This window comes from Ursus americanus, chromosome 2, assembly GCF_024610735.1.
Source record: "Ursus americanus isolate L20-20 chromosome 2, mUrsAme1.1.p, whole genome shotgun sequence".
Classification (NCBI taxonomy): domain Eukaryota; kingdom Metazoa; phylum Chordata; class Mammalia; order Carnivora; family Ursidae; genus Ursus; species Ursus americanus.
The window spans coordinates 17,618,812-17,642,672 of record NC_142128.1 but is presented as its reverse complement, the minus strand read 5'-3'; the positions used below and the strand labels follow the sequence as shown (position 1 = coordinate 17,642,672).

The 23,861-nt window shown below is 50.1% G+C and overlaps 1 protein-coding gene across 2 annotated transcripts in view; it reads right to left on the bottom strand.

Moving 5' to 3' along the window:
* XPO6 (exportin 6) overlaps positions 1-23,861 on the bottom strand; it is a 100,723-nt gene that overhangs the window by 1,590 nt on the left and 75,272 nt on the right. For both annotated transcript variants that reach the window (XM_045775247.2, XM_045775246.2), the window contains exons 13-23: positions 21,502-21,661; positions 17,965-18,057; positions 14,875-15,019; positions 13,353-13,499; positions 12,254-12,443; positions 7,806-7,961; positions 6,606-6,720; positions 6,259-6,430; positions 4,303-4,464; positions 2,071-2,169; positions 1,682-1,912 (exon numbers count right to left, since the gene is read on the bottom strand). In XM_045775247.2, the coding sequence (XP_045631203.1) occupies positions 1,682-1,912; positions 2,071-2,169; positions 4,303-4,464; positions 6,259-6,430; positions 6,606-6,720; positions 7,806-7,961; positions 12,254-12,443; positions 13,353-13,499; positions 14,875-15,019; positions 17,965-18,057; positions 21,502-21,661 (1,670 nt within the window). The remainder of the gene's footprint in view (positions 1-1,681; positions 1,913-2,070; positions 2,170-4,302; positions 4,465-6,258; positions 6,431-6,605; positions 6,721-7,805; positions 7,962-12,253; positions 12,444-13,352; positions 13,500-14,874; positions 15,020-17,964; positions 18,058-21,501; positions 21,662-23,861) is intronic.

The following is a 23,861-nucleotide window of genomic DNA, read 5'->3' as shown; positions in this document are numbered from 1 at the left end:
CCAAGTGCCCTTGGCTCCCCCAGCGTGGGGGCCGTGCACGCTGGCTCCGGAGCCAGAACACCCAGCCGGGAATCCTGCTTCCTGGCTCCAGCATTCCCAAGTTCTCTAACTGCCAACTACTGGCTGCGCTCGCTGAGCCTCGGCTCGTCTGTGAAATGGGATTCCTAACAGGACCTACACTTCGGAAGGTGGCTGGAAGGCTTCCAGGAGCCGGGGCACGTGAAGTGCTTGGTCCAGTGTCATCTACAGAGGGTGATGCCACCCGTCTTCCCAGCAAGGCTCCCTTGAAGGCGGGGAGGGCCCGGGGCCCCAACGCCCCACACAGGGCCTGAGAGCCAGCCAGTTTCAGGTACACGGTAAACAGATGAATGAAGGAGCGGGTTCTGTTACTTATCTGACCCTCCAGAAAACAAACCAAAGGGGTGTCTTTTTGATCAGTGGCTCCCAAATGCCAAATTCAAATGTCCTGGGGGAACTCAAGAGTACGTTTCTGTCTATTTAATAAGCCCCCCAGGTGCACTGCTGCAGACCTAGACTTGAAAGCCACTGCTTTAAATCAAGAAGTTGACTGCTAAGGACATATATCATTAGAAACTGAGGGTTAAATATTAGGATGTGGCCTCAAGGAACAGGAAGGAAAACTGCCCAAGTGGCTAAAGAGAGCTTCCAGAAGCTCAGGAGAAGACGAGACAGATTCCGGGGAAAGAAAGACTCCAAGAAAAAGGAAAATAGGAACTGAGTCTAAGAGAAAACTACCCTGATGCATATCACAGATGAGCTAAGCAAGGAGTGAGCAGAGTTTGCTCCAGCAACAGCCACGTGTCAGGCTGCACGCGGAAGTGGGAGTGCGGGCCGGCCGCTCTGGTGCGGGAGGCAAGGCAGGGACCCCATGAGGATGGGGGAGAAGGTTTCACTCTGCCGCGTGTCAGGCGGTGAAGGATGAAACGGACTCGTCCCACGGGAAGAGTTCGGCGAAGAGCCTAGCAGGCAAGTGCAGAGACCCTAACGGCTGAGAGGGGAAGGAGGGCAGGTGAGTGCCCCGACAGGACACCCCGGAACAGGAGAAGCTGGGCGCCATGGAACACAGATACACCGGCAACGATGGCCCCATGTGGATCCAGCACCTTCACCACCCCAGCCCTACACCATCCCCGCCACATTCCCTGGGTGGACAGCGGGGTTGGGGGAGGGGACAAGGGTGAGTCCTGTGGGGGCTCCTCCCAGGACCCGACAGCAGGCCAGCCCACACTGAACCAAGAGGCCTAGGCAGAGCCCAGAGTCCCACCCGAACCCTGGGGGGCCTCAGACACGTGGCTCCTGGGCACCAGTTTTCCCAGCCTATCTGCAAGTTCAGGCTATAGCGGCTTAGAACCCAGGAGGAAACAACTGAGCACAGGGGGGTGGTGTGCTCAATGGGGTGCAGTAAGCATGAAGAAGCAGAGGCAATCAGATGGACTACTGGGGCCGGGGCTCCCAATGGCTGAGACGAAGAACACACTTGCTGCAGAAGCCCACACCGTGGGCAGGCGTGGGCCCCCGCGTCCACCCGCAGCACCGAATCGTTCAGGAGCCACCAGCCGGCAGACCACACGCGGAAGCGGCCGGCCCCTTCCTCCCTGAGCCGGCGCCAGAGTGAGAGCCCACGCTTGCCCTCCCTTTAGCCTGGGCCCTCTCTCCTCACCCGATCCATCTTGAAATTCCGCCCCAGAACATTTTTCTGGTTGGCATCCACGCCGTCACAACTGGTCAGAAACTCTGGGAGGAAGGCTGCAAAGAAGCCATCGAAGTCCACAGAAGCCATGTTGTAAATGGCAATGCCAATCTCCTCCTGCAGAAGGTCGTGGGACTTGTGAACCAGGACCTGCAGCAGCACGTTCACAAACTGGAACAGCATGGTGGTCCGGAAGATCTTCTGCAGACAGACAGCCGGGTGAGCGAGGGCACGAGGGCTCGCTCCGCATCCCAGCCCACTGCCTGCCATGCGCCCCAGCGGCTGCCCCAGAAGGATGGAACTCCACCCACCCCACTGACACCTCAGACGAAGGGCCCTTTCTGAGCAGGGGCGCTGACCTTGTGGTATAGCTTCTGCTTGGTGTTGAGAGTTTCCAAGTAGAAGAGATTTTGTTTGAACAGGTGGATGTCCGGCTGGAGAAAGGACTGTCCAAAAGCCTAGGGAATAAGACCACTGTGTTATAAGGAGCATTTAAAGCACCTCAGACCAGGCCCTCCTAGGGCCCCCACCCCACACCGAAAGAGCCAGCACTCCGCAAGCGATTCCTCACGTCCCTGGCAGGACGAGGGCACCCATGGCCTTGACTGGTTCTTCTGGTCAGATCTCGGAACGTTCCCGAGTAGTCTTAGCTCTGAAGTCCTCCCCACTGGGCCTCACTTCACAGACTGGTCTCACCTTGACCTTTTGTAATAAACCTCTGGATCCCTCCATGGATTCGGCCTTCGAAGCGAGACGCTAGTCAAGTGACTCTCGTCAAATCCTCAGCAACCCTGGCGGACTCTGAAACCTGCCTCCTGCCTCCCCTCGAACCAACTCCTCACCCTCTGTCAGCCACATGCCCTCTCCTTGGCTTCTAACTCTTAAAAACCACAAATCCTGGGAGGCTCCTTTAAACCGGCCGCCTCTGCCTTGGGGCTAAGCAACAGCAAATTTTTAAACTGCCTTGCAGTTTCTGGGTTGTCAAAGTTATGAGTTCTAGGGCAAAAAGTAAAACCCCTTCCCTGCCAGAAAAATCCCCAAGACAATGATGTGCAAGTCCCCACTCCCAACGAGCTGCTGACGGCTCTGTCCCCGGCCCCGGCCCAAGCTATGAGGAGTGTCCTAATGCCTGCCGCAGCCCTGGGATCTCCGTGATGCCCGAGGGTTTTATTTATTTTTTTAAGTTGCGTTTACTGAAGCGTGACACTGAGTAAAAGTCACTCTTTTGGGGTTCACCCTTGTGTAATTCTGACACATGGTCATCTAACCAACATGACCATCGAGACACACAACACTTCCACCTCCCCCAAAAAGTTCCCTTGTGTCAGTCTTCTCCCCCTATCCCTAGGCCACCACTGCTCATTCTCTGTCCCTCTGGTTTTGCCTTTTCCAGACTGTTACGTGACGGAGTGGAAATCATTTGGTCTGGAGCCTTTGGGGTCTGCTTCTCACCCAGCATAACTATCTGCAAGTCACCTACGTTGGTCTCGGCGGCAGAGTATGTTCCTTGTTACTGTCAGGCAGCGGCCCCTTACATGCACGCGCCTTGGTTTATCCATTCTCTAGCTGATGGGTACGTGGACTGTTTCCAGATTTGGGCAATTACGAAAAAAGCCACTATAAACACCCGTGGACAAGTGGCATGAATATGTTTTCCTTTAGCTTAGGTAAAATGCTTACAAGTGGTTCGTCAGGTAGTGACTACACGCTCAACTTTGTAAGTACCTGCCAAACTGTGAGGCTGTTTTCCAAAGCGGCTTTCCCCAGCCTAGTAAGGGGCCAGGCACCCATCTGCCCAAGAAGGTGTAAAAGCAAGAAAAAGGTGAAAAAGCTGAAGTGGGGGTAGGAGCAGAGCAAACGCTGACTATTCCACACCCAAGGCCAAGCTGGAGACAGAAGGGCAGCGAGAGGCCAGGGGCAGGGCGTGTGCTTATCCAGAGAAGAATCTCCGCTCAAGGAGTGCACGTGTCGTGCTGGCAGGGGGCTCAAGGCAGGAAGGGTGGAATCCCTCTGGCTACCCTGAGAAGAAAACCTTACACTGAAAAAACAAAACAAAACAAAAATTACTTTAACCTGGGCTTAGAACAAAAAGTTCTACAATCAAGTGCAGAACGAGGACAGCACCGGACAGCAGCCACCAGGCAGCCCAGCCATTCCCAGCAAGGGGAGGCGCCCCGGTCTCCTATGGCGGGGTGGGTCAGCCCCCCAGAGAGCCCGCTCACAGGGCAGCGCTGTCCCAGTGTGGTACAAGCCAGGATGGGCCTCAGTGTGCTGCAGGCAGTCCCCTCACACGTGGGAGCACCGGACAAGGCATACAGACAGCTGCTGGGCAGACGCTAACTCAGTCAACCTCACCCTCAACCCACGAAACAGGCAGCGTTCTCTCCACTTTACAGATGAAGCTCCAAGAACTGAACCAACTTCCCAGGTACTCAGAGGCAGCACTGAGCTCTGACCGGAGCCTATGTGGCTACCCCGTACTCCAGGGAAGCAAACCAAGGGAAAGACAGCCGAGGGACCCAGGTGGGTCCAGAACGAGGCTCTCCATCCTGGGACCAGCGGCAGCCTCACCGGCTCCTCCTGCACATTACCTGCATGATGGCACTGAACTGAGGCTCGTTCTCCATCTGCTCCTCAGTGATCCCCCTCTGGACACTGGCCAGGACCGTGGACTTGAAGAAGTACCTCCAGTTGTGATGGAGCGTTCGGAAAAGGAGCTCAAACAGCTCAGCCTTCACATCAGGGGAGGGGCGCTGCAGAGACACACAGACCCTCAAACCTGTGCTCCCTGCGGCTCAGAGCAACAGAGAGGCTTCAGCAATGCCTGCAACGGGCACGCAGAGTGTCAGTGTCCCACCCACACGCTCGGCCGGTCAAGTCACCCTCAGGCCGGCAGTTCACACCAGGCGTACTTTTGCAGAGACATGATACCCGGGCCAGGGCCGACGGACCCTTTATTTTTATTTTTTTTTAACAATTTCTTTAATTTTTTAAAGATTTCATTTTTATGTAATCTCTATACCCAATGTGGGCTCGAACTCACAACCCCAAGATCACAAGTTGCATACTCTACCGACTGAGCCAGCCAGGCACCCCAAGAGGCCGTTTTCCTAACAGAAGCACTCAGCCCTCTAAGCCAGGAAGAAAAGGCTACCGAATGGCAGAACAATTAGGAAAATGGGTTTCCTGCTTCGAAAGCAGCTGATGTGACCTGTCCCATCTTCTTGCTTGTGTTGTTCCTTCTCCCAGGATAAAAAACGCTGTCCCAGCTAACCTGCTCATCTTCCGCAAAACAAGTAAGAAGCTTTAAAAGCAGTTCTGCCCTCTATGGACCAGGAGTTTCAAGAGCCCTAGAGCCACGGCAAGCCACGGCAGAGGGCCTCCGGGCGGAGGCAGCGTGCAGGGCTACCAGCTCCCTGGGCCTGTCTCCTCTGTCACTACTGGCAGCAGGATTCAGGGAGAAGGGGGAGGAGAGGGAGGCAGGCTCAGCAGTATTTTCTAATTGAACCCAAAATCTCCAAGTCACTGGAGGGCATGCCAGGTCACAGTATTCCAGATGTCTCTGTAGAATTCAAAACTGTAAGGCCCAGACATATTTAATTCAGTCTTGATTAAAATTAAATTGGGATTTAAAAAGGTTAGCTCTTACTGAGCTATCACATAAAACGTGGTTAAGCCCACACTCATTCTGGGTCTTGTCACGCTGAACGTCTGCTTCCTAAGGACAAAGAGCGTTCCTTTAACAATAAAACCTTTGAGCAGTTCTAAGAACTAGCCTATATCCTTGAGATAGTGGGTGTTCTTACTAGGAAAGTACATTTGTTACAATGTTCACTGGAGAAAACCACATATTCACCTAAAGTTATGTATCGTTGGCCATGGCAGACTGATCTCACTCACCAACCAACCTTGCTGTGCTTCCGCTAGACTAGCTCTGATTAATTCAACCAATATAAAAAGACTGGACCTGGGGCGCCTGGGTGGCACAGCGGTTAAGCGTCTGCCTTCGGCTCAGGGCGTGATCCCGGCGTTATGGGATTGAGCCCCACATCAGGCTCCTCCGCTAGGAGCCTGCTTCTTCCTCTCCCACTCCTCCTGCTTGTGTTCCCTCTCTCGCTGGCTGTCTCTATCTCTGTTAAATAAATAAAATCTTAAAAAAAAAAAAAAGACTGGACCTGGGGCGCCTGGGTGGCGCAGTCCTTAAGCATCTGCCTTTGGCTCAGGGCGTGATCCCAGTGTTCTGGGATCGAGCCCTGCATCAGGCTCCTCCGCTGGGAGCCTGCTTCTTCCTCTCCCACTTCCCCTGCTTGTGTTCCCTCTCTCACTGGCTGTCTCTGTCAAATAAATAAATAAATAAAATCTTTAAAAAATAAAATAAAATAAAAAGACTGGACCAAACTAAAAGCATTCTTTCTTGGAAAAAATTATTTTACAAGAAAAATAACTAACAAATTCGCTTTAAAACTCAATGTATTTTCTTCACTATTTCATTCCCTCCCTAGGTGTGGACAGAAGTCAGCACAGGGGACTGGCCCCGCCCCTCGTACCTCGGCGATGATGGGATACACCTGCTCCATGCACAGGGAGATGATGCTGGGGAGGAAAGGTTTGAACACCTGGCCAGGCTCCTGGACCACCACCTGCAGGATCTTCAGGAACTTCTCCACCACCCGGCAGCCAGTGCTGCCTTCGTGGAGGATGCTCTCGGCCAGCTGTTCTCTGCAGACAAGGGGAAGCACGTGGTAGGCAAGGAAATGTTTCTCTGGGGGCCAGCATGAAAACCAGCGCTTGTGGCAAGTGAAGAAAAGGAGCAGAAAGTCGCAGGCTCTGTAGCCGGGCCCCACTACTTCTCCCTTTGGAGCCTGGAAGCCACGGACAACAGGTCTGCAGTTACCTGGTAAACATGTTGAGGAAAGTCTGTATGATCTGCTCCGTGAAAGGCACGCCCATCTGTACTCTAAGGCCTCGAAACAGAGTGAGGAAGAAGCTCAGCATCTCATCGGTCACGTCTAAATGAAGGCACAAAGAAAAAGGTTAGAAGCCCGCACACAGGGATAAATGGAAGCCCCCTCGGCTTGACGGCCTTCCTTTTGCAAGCTGCACTACCATCTCGCCAGAAGGCTTCCTGCTGGAAGAAGTTTCCCCCACGCCACCAGAGCCCACGATGGATAGTGGGAAACCATTAGGGACATGCCAAAAGAACAGCTCCAGTGTCGTGAACCTCTGGCCAACGACGGCTCACTAGAGGAAGTGAAGGTCACCAGGCAGCCGCCCTCACTGCCTGGCATCCAGCGACGCTGAATTCTCACTGTAGATGGATCATTTTGTGCTCACACTGATGGAGCCATTCAACTGGGTCGACACCTGAGTGCTCTTTCCATTTCTCTCTCGGACCACTAATCCCTGCACTGGGGTCAGGGGTTAAGTGGCTGGAAGTGGATAATGAAGGTGTACTCAGGCCGAATGGCCCTGGCCCATTAAAGGGATTAACTGCAGAAAATACTGGTTACATTTAGTCTGGTTCCACTCGCAGATCTGAACAATCATCTCGTACAGTATGTTTTGGCTCTAACCTCATGCACTCTGCTTACAAGAGGCAATCAGGGAACACGTGCCGCCTGACAAGCTCCGCTATGTCCCTCATGACTGACAAGACTACTCTAAGTGCTCTCATAAGCCAGGCCACGTGCACGCAAAGTCAGACAGCCTCTATCAGTGATGCTGACGGAGGGTGGAAACCACGTCAGCAAGAGCCACCCTGCCATCCAAGGAAACAAGCAGCACTCGTGGGATGAAGTTCTCTTTCCTCTCCTGTACAATGAACCCATCACCTCAACCTCTCACGCTCTGCCCTGGGAGTGTCAAAGACTTAGAAGTGCACGAGACAAGATGCCCCAAGGGACTCTGGGCCACACGACACAGGTGCAAGGCCCAGGTGAGGGCTCCGTGGCGCCTCGGCCCCAGACTCCCCGTCCCCGCACTCTGCCTTCAGCGCAAAGGCCCACACCGCCCACTCAGTGTGCTCTACAGAGCCCAGCAGTCACTCTGGGACTCATCGGCACCCGCCACCAGGGGGCCTGCCACCAGTGCCTACCTGACTGGTGGATAAAAGCTGGAAAGAGGGCCAGGGAGACCTGCACGGATTCCTGCAGCGACTGGTAGCAGATCTGCCGGGACTTGGTGGCCTCCCCGGAGATATTCTCCACGATGTCTTCTAAGACACTAAGTGTCTGGTGGATAATTACTTTGGCTGCAAATCGAGATTCAGTGCATGTTAGGACTTGTCTGAGGATAAAGCAGGGTAACGGGGAACACAAGGAAAGGGGGGACATTTGCACAGGTATTCAGGGCACAGCTGCGGAATTCTTGCTAGAGGAACAAGGTCTCTCTTGACTGAGTTATCCATCTCTCTCTCTCTCTCCCCCCTCCTATATCCTTTTCTCTCTTCTTTTTTCCCTTTTTACCCCCAGGACTCCGCTGGCCTCCCTGCTCAGTTTTTGCCTCTCTTCTGTCTCTATCCACCAGAAACAAGCCCACAGAGAGGGAAAGATAAAGTGTAGCCTCCGGTTAGGTGAAGGGTAAGAAATATAAGCTTCACATGGGAACTACCCCAGGCGAGAATGGACACACGCAGATCAGACACGCCGTCAGTTCAGATATACGTCTAGCCGGGTGATCCCCACCAGCACCCGGTGCACACCTGCTGCTGCTATGCTCAGGAATACACCGTCTGGGCCTGGGGCCTGACAATATGTGCGATGATTATCATATGACGCTGTGTTATTAACCACATCTACTCGCAATGAGACCCTGATGTTAAGAGCTCACATGATGCCTCCTCACAGCGCCCAAAGAAAGCAGAGGCAGTGGCTGGCAAACGGGCGGGAGCCCGGAGGACACAGCAAGGGCCCAGCTCAGAGGAGCCCCAGAGAAACTATAAACGAGCACTAGATGGCTCTACAAGCGGGGAAGTCCCCTTGTCAGGACACTGGGGAGAGTCAACAGCCCCAGCTTTGCAGGGCTGCTGTGAGGATGACACACAAGGTTAGAATGTTTCCAGCAAAGTGCCTGGCGTATCAGAAGGCTCAGCACGGGGAAGCCGTCATCCTTCCCCAGCACTGGTGGAGCTGGCTCTCGCCCTTAACACAGAGCTTGACCCCAGCTGCCCTCAGAAGCCCCCCATGGCTCAGCCTGAGCTTGGCAGACTCAGGTGGAGACTCAGATCCTTGGTGGAGCTCCAGAGGCAGAACTGGAGGCTGAGAGCTGGCCTCCACCTGGCCGCACTCCCTGGGACACCCCGGCCCCCCACGCTCACCAGCCTCTGTGGGGGCTGAAGCAGCTTCCAGGGAAGGGTGCAGCAGAAAGACTCGATGCTCTGGAGGTGGATGCAATCAGGTTTGACTCCTGACTCCACCAGATTCTAAGTCTCAGTTCCTCATCTGAAAACGTGGATAGACACATACCACCACCTCACTCAAAGGACTGAGCGTGACTGAAAACAACAGTTCATAACACGCCTGGTCTTCTAAAGGCTGGTCACGTGGACGCTGGCACGTGAGCCAAAGACCCATGCATCATACTGAAGGAGCCACTCACACACTACTACTCCAAGCACGGGGACTTTAACTGAGCCAGGAAACTGCACTTGGATCAGACGTTTCTCTAAAAATACACAAGGCGCAGGGAGAGCAGTTTAGGGGGAAAGGCCAACAGGGTAGAGACCAAAATCTGACCTCTGATGTGTAAGGAAATTGAAACAAGAACCAAAATGCATTCACAGAAATGTACAAGGGGAAACTGAAAGCACCATTAATATGTAATAGGAAAACAGGTATAGAAAGTGTGGTACTTCCACGGAATAGGACGTTCCCAGACCGTTAAGAACAATGCTTTCAAGAACAAAGGGGCAATGTGGTGAAGAATCAGGATCTGGAGCCATTCAGACCCAGGTCTGACTCCTGACCCCACCACCTTCTCTCTGATCCTGAGCAACCTACACCTGCCGCGGGGTGGGGGGGGGGGGGCAGCACTTGACAACAGAGGGAAGCAGGTGATCACACTGAGCATGCCAGTAACGGGACACACAGAAGTGATGCCACTGCCCAGGTGGTATTCCTGCCCAAACTGCTGGAAACAATCAGAAGAAGAGCTTCCAGGACATTTTATGAGAATATGGGTTTGGATTCTTCAAAAATGTCAATGTCATGTAAAACAAGAACCAGGAATGCTTTTCTGCATTAAAGGACTGGAAAGATGTGACAACCAAAGAGAACACGTGATCCCAGACTGTATCTTAGATGTTTAAGAAGCAAAAGAGGCCACTCTGGTAGCACCTGGGGAACACCTGACTGCGGTCTATATGTTAAATGCTGTTACTGTCACCAAAGTGTTTGGGTTATAAGAGAGTATCTTGTTCTCAGGGATAAAGGTTAAGAATTCAGGGATAAAGTGTCAATGTCAGCAACTTACTTTATTTAAATGGCTCGGTTAAAAAACAGAATGTGGGGGGGGTGAGAACGAAGTGTGGCAAAATATTAAGTGGTAAATCCTCACATAAGATATACAGTTGTTCCTTTGCTTTAGTCTTTCAGCTACTCTGCAGGTTTCAAAATTTGTCCAAGTACTAAGCTGCAATGGGAAAAACTTTCCAGACCTTCATGTTATCACTTGGAGGACGAGGAGAAGACAAACCTCACTGGGCTGCAGGGAAGACTGAATGAACATCTGTACAGAAAGTTCTCGGCCCAGCGCCTGGCACACAGGGAACACGCCACAGATGTTAACTATACTGTTTAAGTCTGTCCCCGGGGGAAATCGCTGCTCCCGTTCAGCAGACAGCTCCAGCACGGGATGACACCTGCTCTGCAGGCAAGCCGCAGCCGCACACCCATACGCTCCAGCCAATGAAACGTGAGCGGAAATACAAAGGCCAGGTGTCACCTGCAGGCCGGTGCTTAGAGAGCCACTGCACCATCCGTGCCCCCGGCCCAGCATAATCATAGTCCGCAGGGCGGCCTTCAGCAGCCTGGGGCGAGTGACCAGAATAATAAGCAGGAAGTCCCCAACCCCCTTGACCCCATCTGAACATGCAGTAGGAGCAAGAAATACATCTTTTCCTGGATTAAGCCACTAAGCTTTCGGGATTGTTTGTTACCACATAGCCTATGCTGACTGATAATAAGCATGTGTAAGATAAAGGGAGAAACAGACCACTGAACTTTCTAGAACATGATTCTACACTAGCTCTACCTAACCCCTGGGCAAATCACTCTGTCTTACCCTAGTTTCCTGAGGGACTAAATCAGAATAGCAACAGCATCGAACCCATAGGCTCACACGGGAATAAAGTGAATGAACACAAAACACTGAGACCCAGGAGCAGACAAACACCAGACTGTGAAGGGCGGTGCCAGCACAGCCAGAGATGCGGCGATGGACAGAAGACAGCCGGGCAGAGGCCCCGCACACAGGGCACCCTCACTGACCCCGCCATTCTTATGCAGCCACAGAAGATATTAAAACAGAGAAAAAGAAAGACAACAAGATCGCTAAAATGGTTACTTCCTAAAATACTGAACAGGAGATTTAAGAGTTTTTCCCGTCTTATACTACTCTAATATTTTTGTACAATGAGCACTTGTTAATGCTCCTAATTATAATAATCTTAACAAGAATGTTGAGTACTTACTGCTATTTCTAACATTTCACAAAGTGTTTTTGTTGACATTCTATGCACAATGTCTTCCAATGTTTCAGTATTTTCGTAGTGTGAAAATATAGTATTTTTTAAATATTTCTATAAAACCTGTACTTTCTGGAAGATTTCTCAGAGAAATCTGATGCCTTCTACTTGAACTGAGTTTTGTTTTGTTTTGTTTTAAGATTTTATTTATTTATTCGACAGAGATGGAACACAAGCAGGGGGAGTGGGAGAGGAAGAAGCAGCCTCCCAGCGGAGGAGCCTGATCTGGGGCTCGATCCCACAATGCCGGGATCATGCCCTGAGCCGAAGGCAGACGCCCAACCGCTGTGCCACCCAGGCGCCCCTGAACTGAGTTTTCTTGATTCATCTTTCTCCTCCCTTTGAATATAAACAATCAGACTTGAAGTGTCATTTGTGAAGATACCAAGTTCTTTCAAAGCCTCTAAAACACGTTTTTAGAGAAAGGTTAAAAATAGTTTCAAAAGACAGTACTTAAATCCATTCTTCCCCATGTGCAGAGGTGAATTGCTTTGATTGCTTATACAAGTACCTGAAATGGATCAATTAGTCACTGTAGATTTTTTATCCACAGAAGGCACCATCGATGGTTTACTTATTTTTGACATTTTAACTATGAAAAGGGGTGTCCTACATTCAGGAACTAGGTCCAGCAGACGTGTTCACAGGATTCCACAGAGAAGCAGGACTCTATCACCCAAGGCTGGCTCTCCACCCAGTGGCCGTGTGACGACAGACAGGTGAATACCTCATCAGCCACAAAGGAAGACAGCGCCTGCCCTACCTACTTCCCCAGCCGTCCCTGCCTGGGGGACACTTACTGTCATCCAGTGGCATCTTCCTCTGCGGGGTGACAGCACTGGGTTTCAGGTCGCGATAGTCCCTCGAGAGTGCGGAGATGAGGCTGGCATGGTTGATGGAGCGCACAGGCCACTGCTGCTCATTCTCGGGGAGGTTCGGCCATGGAAGCAGCAGGATGTTAGAGAGGGCTCGGCACACCAACACCTGAGCCTGGAAGAGACCCCCACAGGTGTCCATCAGAGGGCGAAGAGCAACACACAAGTGCATGTGACATGACCTAGGCACCCACCACACACACACACACACACACACACACACACCCTCGGGCCTCCAGGCTCCTCTCACAGGCTGGGCCTGGGGCTTTGGTCCAAGTCTAAGGTAATGTAGGGAGGAGAGAGAAACGAAAACACTAACACCTAGTCTGGGTCCAGCATATTCCAGGCTCAGGCCTAATAATCTTTCCTGGTGCCATCCGTTCCCCTCTACTCTGGTACCAGAAGCATCACAGAGGGAAAAGTCACGGCCACTGCAGACACTGGCTTTCAACACCCTCCGAGGAACTGCTCAGAACAGGGCTGAGAGTGCAAGGCCATAAGAGAAGCTCTTACAGTCAATGTGCCCTTGGCGCTGGGTCAAAAGCAAGACGTTCACATCCCAGGTGCTCTCAAGTAACTGCTCTGACTGCCCTCTGACACCTCTGTTTTGTTTTTAAACTTCTAGCCTGAGCCTCCTGAAGGGAGTTTATGAAAATCCTTGTCTGGATCGAGTGTCTCTACCCTAAGAAAACAAATGTAACAACAAAAACAGACTGTTTTAAACCAAAAAGAGTGCAAGGGGACTCTGACAACACCAGCCAGATCACCAGCTCTCAGAGCAGCACCAGCTGCATGCCTACCGGAAGGAATTTTTTACGTCCTAATCTGCACATGGCGCGGCTGCGCTGGGAAGGGCCTAACGAGAGAGCGCGGAGGCCACCCTAGGTGCCACCTGTGGAGGAAACCGTCTCTGTGGGCGTGGCCTGTAAACCCCGATGCGAAAGAAAGGCCTCCTCCTCCTTGGCCTCCCTGAGTTGGAGCCACACGGCTCCAGGGCCGGTGCAGGGTGGCCCCAGGTTCTCACCTTATCGACAAGTCGCTGAGCAGAGGCGTCGGTGATTCTGTTGAACACTTTCTGCACCGCGGGGATGCTGATCAGAAAGACGGGCCGCACGGTGGTGGCCAGGGAGACCAGTAAGTGGCACGCGGACAGCAACAACTTGTCTTGGACCTGGAGACAGAAGAGGACATGTCAGCTCGCTAGCTCTCCTGGGAGGCTACTATTAGAAGAACTTCAATGAGGCAGCCACGAGCCAAATATGGTACCGGGAGCCGTTATACCCCCTAGGCTCTGTATCAAAGCAGCTTTCGGGGAGGACACCCAGCAAGGAGGTCCCCTCCTCTATGCCACATCGCAGCTCCTGACGTCAAGCCGGAAGCGCCCCCCTCAGGTTCCTCTTGTCCTTAGTCACCAACACCTCTGGGCTCAGTCACTTCTCAGATCCACAATCCCACAGCAAATTCCTTGGCATACCATTCAAACTACTCAGGATTGTTCATCTCACTCCTCTCGTTCCAACCAAGCCAACCTCTCTCCAGCCACCTTTCTGCACCCCACCGGTCCACACCAGGCCCTTCCTCCCCTCGGCATGCCAATCAAAACCCTGGTTCAAGGACCATCCGTCCCTTTCAAATTAGCAAAAGAGAAAACTCTCTATAGATAGGACCTAATGCTGGCAAGACCGGTAAAAAAAAAAGTACACCAAAGTGTCATGGGCATGCAGAATTATTTTGGAAAGAAAGACTATTAGAATTTCCTAGAACCACAAATTATCCCTAACCTTTAATCCCACTTACTCTAAGAAAATCACCCAAAAGGATAAAGCTAAGTTCGGGAGTACATGCATTTCAGAATCATCTAGGATAACTTTTTTTTTTCAAACAGAGGCAACTTTAACGTCCAGCAACGGCTAGGTAATTACAAATTATATAAATCCCCCCATGGAACATTGTAACTCATTTACAATTACAATTACAAACTCAACAAAAATTTACGAAAAACAATATACTGTTCTGTTAAGAGCAGCACAGAACGCTACACGTGATTAGAACTACAAAAACACAAACATCCATATGCTGCGCAATATAAACTGGGGGTCTGCTCGAAGGACAACTGAGCAGAATCTATCAAATTTACTTGGGTACACCTTTCACCCAGCAAATCCGCTTCCTGGAATCCATCCTACAGGGACAGACACACCAAGAACTAACTTCCGTCCACAGGAAAATTATAAACCATCCCCACTACAAAACAGCAGTGTTTTGGAGGAGGGAACTAAAGAGTATCACAACTTTTTGTCTCTAAATTTGAATAGTATTTTACATTTCCACCATGAGCATATATTCATGTGGGACTTAGCTAAAAAAGTTGTATTTGAATTTATGTGGACCACAGTTCAAAAGGAACATGAAATGACACATGGCTCTATCAAGTGGTGAGAATTAAGGGTCTAATACCAAGCAAGATTTTGATTCTACAGTAAGCGGGTATTTGGACAGAAGGACAAAGAGTCAGCTACAAAGTGGAGTGCCTGCTATTTCAGGACCTTGGTGCTGATCAGAGGTGTGACTGCATCCATGGTGGTGGAGATGAGCGTAACAAACTGCTGTGTGTTCTGCCGATGAGCTTCACTGCAATACTGCGCTAGCCAGTGAGAGTAAGCCTGCAGAGCAGCCAGGGACTGAGCGTGCCTGCAAAGGGAGAGAAGATGCGACTTTAAAGGTCAAGGTCAAAATATATTAGCATTATACTTGTCTCCACGGGAAAGAAGAATTCCACCCAGTGTATTTCCTGTTCTAAGATATGTGTGATGCCACAGAAATCATTTCCTTGCTCAGGTAGGACCTAAAAATGAAAACTCGCCGTCTAAACCTTGCCACCGTTATCCCTAACACAGAGGCAGTCAGCCCTCTACCGAGCTGTGGCTCCTTTTAGTGGAGAATGCACTTCAGAAACCAAGAACCTGGGGCGCCTGGGTGGCACAGCGGTTAAGCGTCTGCCTTCGGCTCAGGGCGTGATCCCGGCGTTATGGGGTCGAGCCCCGCATCAGGCTCCTCTGCTATGAGCCTGCTTCTTCCTCTCCCACTCCCCCTGCTTGTGTTCCCTCTCTCACTGGCTGTCTCTATCTCTGTCAAATAAATAAATAAAATCTTAAAAAAAAAAAAAAAAAAGAAAAGAAACCAAGAGCCTGGGTCCTCAGGGGAGCATTCTTTCTGAGGTCTCACTGCTCCTAGGACCTTTTAGGGGACAGGGCTAGGACTCAAGCGGACACCACGTGGAAATCAGACTGAGCGTCAACTCAGGAGGGCAAACTGACCTCGAGCGCCTGCAGATATGATGCACGACCAACACACTGCCACCTATCTACTGCTCTTGCTAAAAATGTTAAACACCAATCTCATACAGTACAGAAACAACTAGACCAATCCAGATTTTTAAAGATTTTCTTAAAAAATAGAAATAACGTCTAAATCTCCAAAAACTCAGTTTCTCTTTCCCTCTCTTCCTCGCTCTCCTTCTCTCCCTCTCTCCCCTGCCCCCCACCAACATGCACAATCTGGGGAGCTGGTCTAGATTATAGAAGGTAAATGTAATATGTGATTCATGATTAGTTAGGCCTTGGATCAAAAAAAAAAAAAAGGTATAAAGGACATATCTGAGATGACTGGGAAAACCTGAGTATGGAAAAATATTATATATACACATATATATACATATATATACATACACACATATATATATACACACATATATACACACACATACACGCACACACACACATATGCTCTTAAAAATGCTACATATTGGGGCACCTGGGTGGCTCATGCTTAGCTGAGTATCCTAACTCTTGGTTTCGACTCAGATCATGATCTCAGGGTCAAGAGATCCAGCCTGGCACAGCACAGAGTCTGCTTGAGATTCTCTCCCTCTCCCTCTGCCTCTCCCTCCACTCATGTGTGCTCACTCTCGATCTCAAATAAGTAAATAAAATCTTTTTTAAAAAATGGTAGATATTACTATATCCATGACAGTCTCTGAGTAACGATAACGGTATTGTGGTTATGTAGGAAGATGACCTTGTTCACAGAGAAACATGCTGAAGGGTTTATAGGTGAAGTGACATGTTGTCTGCAATTTAATTTCAAACCTGTATACAAAAAGAAAGGATAAGAAACAAAAGCCACTGGGGCAAAATATCATAACTGATGAATCTAGTTTGAGAGTGTTAGGGTGTTCACTCTATTTTTCCCCTTTTCTGCAGGTGGTAACTTTCTCAAGATAAGAAGGTACGTAAGCAAAGGTATTAAGTACCTTAAAATAAGAAAATACAGGTAATTCATAGCGACCAAGCAGTTATTTTATATTTAGAATTTTACCCTTCAATTTTGGGTACCAAAATTAAGAAAAACGACATCAAAGTCTGCCTTTGGGGTCTAGGAATTTCAGTCAATCTATCAAATTCACAGAGCTCCGTAAGGCTGAAGGGGGTGGCTCTGAAACTTCCTGAAATTGTGTGCAAGATGTTGTGTTTATGAGCAAATTAGCATTTTTCTCAGCAGAAGCTTCACAGTTTTCTCTAGATTCTCAAAAAGGAAAGCCATATATATATATATATATATATATATATATATATATATATATATACACACACACACACATACACCTATTCTTTTTTAAAAAACCCAAACCGCTATAGTAAATAAGACTCTATCATTTACCTAATTTGCAGCTCAAGAACTATCTAGAACAGGGGTCAGCAGACTTTTTCTGCAAACACCAGAGTATAAATATTTAAGGCTTTGCAGGTCATACATACTCTCTCCATCACAAATACTCAACTCTGCCGATGTGGCACAAAAGCAGTCACAGACGATACGGAAATGAATGGGCATAGCTGTCTTCCAATGAAACCTAATTTATGAAAGCTGGCAATGGCCCGGATCTGGTACAGGCCACAGTCTGCCAACCCCTACTCTGGTCTAGAGCAAGCCTCCTGGGCAGTGTGATCTCTGGGATATGGCCCCATCTCCAGTCCCCATTCCTCTAGCCCTTCCATAGTCACTTTCCTAATGGCTCTCCACTGTCCAAAAAGTCTCTCGAAGTGTGGTCCCTGAATGTCCTTCAAAATCACCCAAGTTCCTGTGTAACAGGCAAACACCCGGGAGCCTCATGCCATCCTGCTGTCATCAGAATCTCTGAGAGTATGTGTTACCCGAGTCATTCTCCATACGCTACAGTCTCAGTCACTGGCCTACAGGATAAGACTCGTGGCACTCAAGTTATTTCCGCTGTAGTCCTCCCATGCCTACCCAGCGTCCTCTCCCACCACACAAACTGCTCCCACCTCCCTGACTGTGGGACCCTGCAACACATCTGTGTCTTGGCTAGGCTTCTCTTCCCTCCCTTCCTGCCCACTCCATACACCCTCTGCTCTCAGCTCTCACCTGCCTGATGCATTCCACTTACTCCAACCACCCCTGTGGCCAGACAATCAATCCTCTCTTCCTGGCTTTGGAGGAGGGAGTCTTCTCCTCTTCATTGCAACCACCACTGTTCCTTTTTATCTATCAACTGACTGGGGGCTGGCAGACTCGGTCTTTCCCGAGAAAGCACCAGCAGCCCACTTCGTACTTACACATCGATGAGATCAGGTTTCAGTACTGACGGCACAGCAGTTTCAATGTTGTACAGTTTTATCTGAGATCCATACAGAGTGACTTTGACCAACCTGTTGACAAAGAAACAGGTAAGAGGAAACACTCAGCTTGTGGACTAAAATAGACAAAATGGACAAGGTACCAACAAAGGTCCTGAGGACATTTTTCCATCCAAACAAGAATCAAGACCAGACCTTCAATTTTACCCCAAAGATCTAATCTGAGATGTGCATAAAGATTTATACAAAGATACTAACTAAAGCATGATTTACAGACCCAAAAAATTTTGAACACAAAATAAATATCTAACAGGGAAATACAGTACAGTATACACCTTAAAAGTGTTTAAAATGGAAGTATTTTATGTTGTGTATTTTACCACGACGAAAAATTAGAGAAAAAGTGAATGTTTCAGATGGATAGATATAGGATAAAGAAAATACAGCAAAATGTTCACTGTAGAATCTAAGTGATGGGTATATATGGGCATTCACTGTACAATTTTTCCCACTTCTCTGAAGATGAAAAAATGTTCCTGTTAAAATATCTGAGGGAGGAGGCAGGACATGAAGCAAACGTTTTTTAGAACAAACTAAAGGGTTTTTACTTCAAGCACAATCCTTTCAAAAGCAAGTTGCTGAGCCCGCTGGCTGCTCAAGGGCTCACTAGATACAATCGAGCCCTCAATCCAGGAACTGAGAGCCAGCTCTATGGGGAAACGGAAACCGCATCTTTCATTTGAGACGGACGTTCGTTTCTGGGCAAAGGGGAGAAGCTGGAGGCCCGGAGAAGTTCTGTCTGTGCCTGCTCTGTAACGAAGCCTGGGAGCAGGTCTGAGGCGGAAGCCAGGGAAGACAGAAGGTGTTCTTCTCCCGCGGTGCCCCAGTGCAGAGCTTCTCGAGCTACACTGAGCCTGGGGAGAACCCACTTGGGAGCTTGATACCGCGCAAGCTCCCTGGTCCGACCCAACAGACCGACTCTATGCTGGCGACGAGGAGCCCGGGAATCTGCATTCGGGGCTCCGTGCATGTGGACCACACTTTGAAAGCTGCTCCTCTCTGAAGGGAGCAGAAAGCAGGACTTCCCTAGAAAACCACAAGCCTGAGTCCCAAAGCATGCAGGGTTGGAGAGCAGTCAGAAAATAAGGGTCAAAGAGCCAAGGGCTCTCGATCAGAAGTTCTGGGAAGGGGCCGGCGTGATAACATACGCGATGCACCAGCGTGCACCTGGCGTGTAATCCTCTAAACCGCTCTCCGCTCTGCCCGGTGAGAGCACGTTTCAGCAGCGCCGAATATATTCATGGTATGCAACCATTGCCACGCGTCCCCTTTACCTTTTCATTCCATAGACTCAACATCTGTACCCGCTGAAGAACAACTCCATCCGCCCCCGCCCCGCCCCAAGCCTGGCCCCTCCACTGCCCTCTCTCTCTGGATCTAACTATTCTTGTACCTCCTGTGAGTGGAATCACACCATGTCCGACTTCACGTCTACAGCACCCTTTAGTGCTGTTCTACGCTAAAAATGGACTGCTAAATGTGTCTTTTCCCATTTCTACATTCAGCAGTTTCGCTAGTAGGTCTGCTGTGTGTAACCTGTAAGTGAAAAGCCAGCTCATCACACTGGTTATGAAGATCACGAAGCCTTAACAAGGAGCCTTCTCTCACACTTTATTCTAAATGACAAAATAGCAAAGTATCTTTAAGTACTGGGCCTGCAAACCCAAGCAGTGCAGAAAGATGTACGTGTAAGGACTTAGAAAATACCAATGCAGGGGCTCTGAAGTCTGAAATAAGGATTTCAGACAGAAGAAAGACGAGTCCCATCCCTGCTAACCATCAGTGGCAACAGGCCTCACCTGCGAAGGAGAGGAAGGGCGCTGCAGGTAGAAGCCCTGTGGTCTGGCAAGAGCACAGCATGTGGACTCAGGAAACTGGCTACAATCTACGTGTTCCCTCTTGTGAACGGTGTGACCTGGAGCAAGGCATTCACCATCTCTGGACCAGTTTGCTCACAGATAACATGACAACCCCCGTCCCTCAAAGTAAAGAATGAAATAAAATATGCACAACTCCTTTTTGAAAACTTCCTACTACCGCGTGCTTTTATATTATTATTAATCTGCCTTTTAAAGATTTACTTAAATTGAACTAGTTAACTCTGCTTTTAAGCTAAGAGTAACAGTTTAAGAAAACTCTGGTGTGCAAGTCACTAGGCTTGGGGCTTGGTTTTGCTCAGTGTGTTACCAATGATTCAGCTACTGGGCCAATGGAAGAGTCCGGTGTCCCAACTTTAGGCTGGACCCACATCCACCCAGTTTTGATCTTATCAGTCCACCAGTTACCTTGAAACAATCTGAACCTCCTATCACATCTGAAGCACCTGACTTTTTAAATTTCTTATTTAAATTCAATTTAGTTGACATATAATAATATGTCATTAGTGTCAGGGGTAGAATTCAGTGATTCATAAGCTGCATGTAACACCCAGTGCTCATTCCATCACGTGCCTTCATTAATGCTCATCACCCAGTTACCTCTTCCCCCCACCCACCTCCCCTCCAGCAATCCTCAGTTTGTTTCCTAGAGTTAAGAGTCTCTTATGGTTTGCCTCCCTCTCTGTTTTCATCTTATTTTTCCTTCCCTTCCACTATGTTCACCAGTTTTGTTTCTTGAATTCCACATATGAATGAGACTGTATGTTATTTGTTCTTCTCTGACTTATTTCACTTAGCATAATACTTTCTAGTTCCAACCACATCATTGCAAATGGCAAGATTTCATTCTTTTTGATGGCTGAATAATATTTCTCTGTGTGTGTGTGTGTGTGTGTGTGTGTGTGTGTGTGTGTGTGTACACACCACATCTTCTTTATCCATTCATTTGTTGAGCATCTTTTTAAGCATACGAGTTTGTGAGACGGGAGCGGGGAGGCCTGTGTAGTGGGCAGTGGTCCTCAACAAATGCAGCTCTGTGCCCTAGGAGGGTCCCCAGGGGAGGGGTAACGAATGAAGGCTGCTGGTGGAGAGGCTGGGAACCACCGCTCGAGTCAGCTTTGACTGCTCAGGACCTTAACAGGACTGCAAAAAGTTCCACCTCTGGCATCTGGCTGCCTAGCTGGAAGACGCTGACTGACTACTTATCTGTCCTTCGACTACCAGGCCTTTCCTACTGTCTCTTTACCCTGTGGGCAGAGACGTACGACTGACCTCACCTGGTTTCTTCTGAGGCAAATACTGTATTTTTATCTACAGACCCAATCTCTGACGCAGTAACAGCTCACGTGTGTTGTCTGCTACGTGCCACGCACTGTGCTAAGTACTTCCTCTCATTAAGTCTCAAAATATGCTACAAGACACCAGGTCCCCTCCATGCTACAGACAACGGACCTGAAGTTCTCAGAGGTGACGTGGTTGCTCCGTATGCACCTTGCGCCTGGCAACATGCTGCCCTCACACAAGAAAGAACGATTGGGCTCTGAGGGAGGAAGGGAGCCACGACGGAACCGCCACCTACCTCTCCACGACTGTGAGGGCGTCGCTGAAGCGCGCCGCGAACACGTCTCCGATGAAGTACTCAGCCAGCCGGCCCACGGCCTGCAGGAGGGAGCTCAGGTCTCTCAGGGAGCAGTGCAATCGCCGGCAGTCATTCTCCGCTGTGATGTTCAACCTGTGGCCTGAAACAGAACAGTGCCAACGGTTGCCCAAGGAAAGAAGGTGCTGTAGTTACCACTACGGACAACAGCTCATCCAGGCAAGCTACGGTGAGCGAGACCAACTGTCGAGGGGCGCCTGGGCGGCGCAGCCGGTTTAGCGTCAGACTCTTGATTTCAGCTCAGGCCATGATCTCGGGATCGTGAGATCGTGCCCTGCATCACCGCGTTCGGTGGGGAGTCTGCTTCAAATTCTCTCTCTCCCTCTCCCTCTGTTCCTCCCCTCCCCCGCACGTGTGCAAACTCGCACACTTTCTCCCTAAAATAAATAGATCTTAAAAACCAAAACCAAAAACAACTGTGAAACACAGCAACCCACAGGCTGTTTCCCGGTAACAAGCCAGGACAGCAGGCCCTGTCTCCACCCAAACCCACACCTACAAGCACTCTAGGGCCAGAGAGAGTGAACAAGAGGGGCACACAGCCTGGGATGTGCAAACAGGGACTGAGCACCTAATGTGATTCCTCTTGACCCACCAATTTTACACCCAAGGAATCCCATGCAGAGCAGCCCAGGCACTTGCCCAATGTGGCTCATATTTCTGGAGCAGAAGTGGTGTCCTGGGCTAAGCCTCTACAACCGCAAACCTGCTTGCTTTCTACACATGGCCCTGTCACAGAAGGAAATCGCCACGGGCTGTCAAGGTAGGATTCACCGCTCTTCAAAGACCAGGGTGTAGTCAGCACTCCACACCCCAGAAGGTCCGAAGTAGCACAGTCTGGACTAAAGGCACAGGGCCTGGATTCGGAAGACACAAGTGCCCTGCCACCCGCTGGCTCTGGGCCTCAGCCAGCCCTCTGAGTCTCAGTTCCTCATCTTTACAATGGAAAATAACGCTCCCATCGAATTCACTAGTGTCAGGGCAAAGTTAGAATGCATACCAAACCCTGTGAACTATAAAGCATCACTCAGTGTTTGTAATAATCATATATAACAAAGAGCGTGTGACTTTCTAAGGCCTGAAACTTTCTTTTCAATATAATTTCTTCACGCTGAAGATGCAAAGGTGAAGGACAAAAACATCTGCAATTCAGCCACCTCCTTGCCCTGAGGACCCCTCTTCACAAAAGTCCACAGAAGACAGTGAGAACCCCTGGGCTCTCTGCGTCTGATAAAGTTCTCCGCCTTCACCCAGTGGGAGGGAGGGAGACCCCGACCCTGCCCGCTGGGCACCTCCAATGCCACCACTCCCAAAATACCAGCCCCCTCCGCTGCCATCTCAGGAGTTTCCTCCCTGTTAGGAGACAATAACTGGCTAAAGGCAAGCCTCCTCCCGCGGTGTTCCACAGGCATCTTCCTAGAACCCAGACCTAAGCACAGAGCTCCCCTTACACAAGGTACCAAACCTCCTGGGGCTCTCTCCTGGCTCCGTGGGAGAACCCGAACCCCCCAGCATCAACTCCAGGGCTCTCATGACCTCACTGCCTCCTGCCATTCCCATTTCTCACCTGGACCCACTGGCAACCTCCAGAACCTCAGGTCCCTGCCTGGACTGCCCACGGCATCCCTGGCCACGCATGCCCTGCACACTTTAACACGTTCTCCAGACTCACACAGGTCCCCTTCTGGGAGGCCTTCCCTCTGCACTGCCCAACAGAAGGACCGTGCTTCCCTCCCTTCCTTCATTCCCCTCTGGGGCACCTCACGCACACACGGAGATAAACTAAAGATCCGCAAGTCTCCTCATGGACTCTGAACTTCTTCACAGTGAGGGGCTGTGGCCAGTATCCGGCACGGCGCCAGGCCCAGAAGAGGTGGCCACAATGAATGACTGAATTAGATATGACAGAACACAGAGCAAATGAGAGCGGGACCGGGAGTCTCGGGTGCTTGAGTCCCTCATGTGGCCCTTGGGAATGTTCCTTTGATTATTTAAAGGGGACTATGGATAAGCAACACCTATGGAGATGCAAACGGCAAGGCCGAACACCTAAGAAAGTGCTGGGAAGTAGCAAGTTTGATGCCTTAGATCCTACACTGACTTCCAGGAGATGAGGCTGGGAACAGAGCCTGTGACAACCCCCGAGGGTGGACAGGAGTCTGGAAAAGGCTGTGGGTCACATTCCGGGGAGCAAGAGGACAAAAGGAAAGGGCGACTCAAGGAAGAACCTTTCAGGGACAGAGCCAGTGACAAAGGCCGCCTTCCGCCTGTCCCTCCATCCT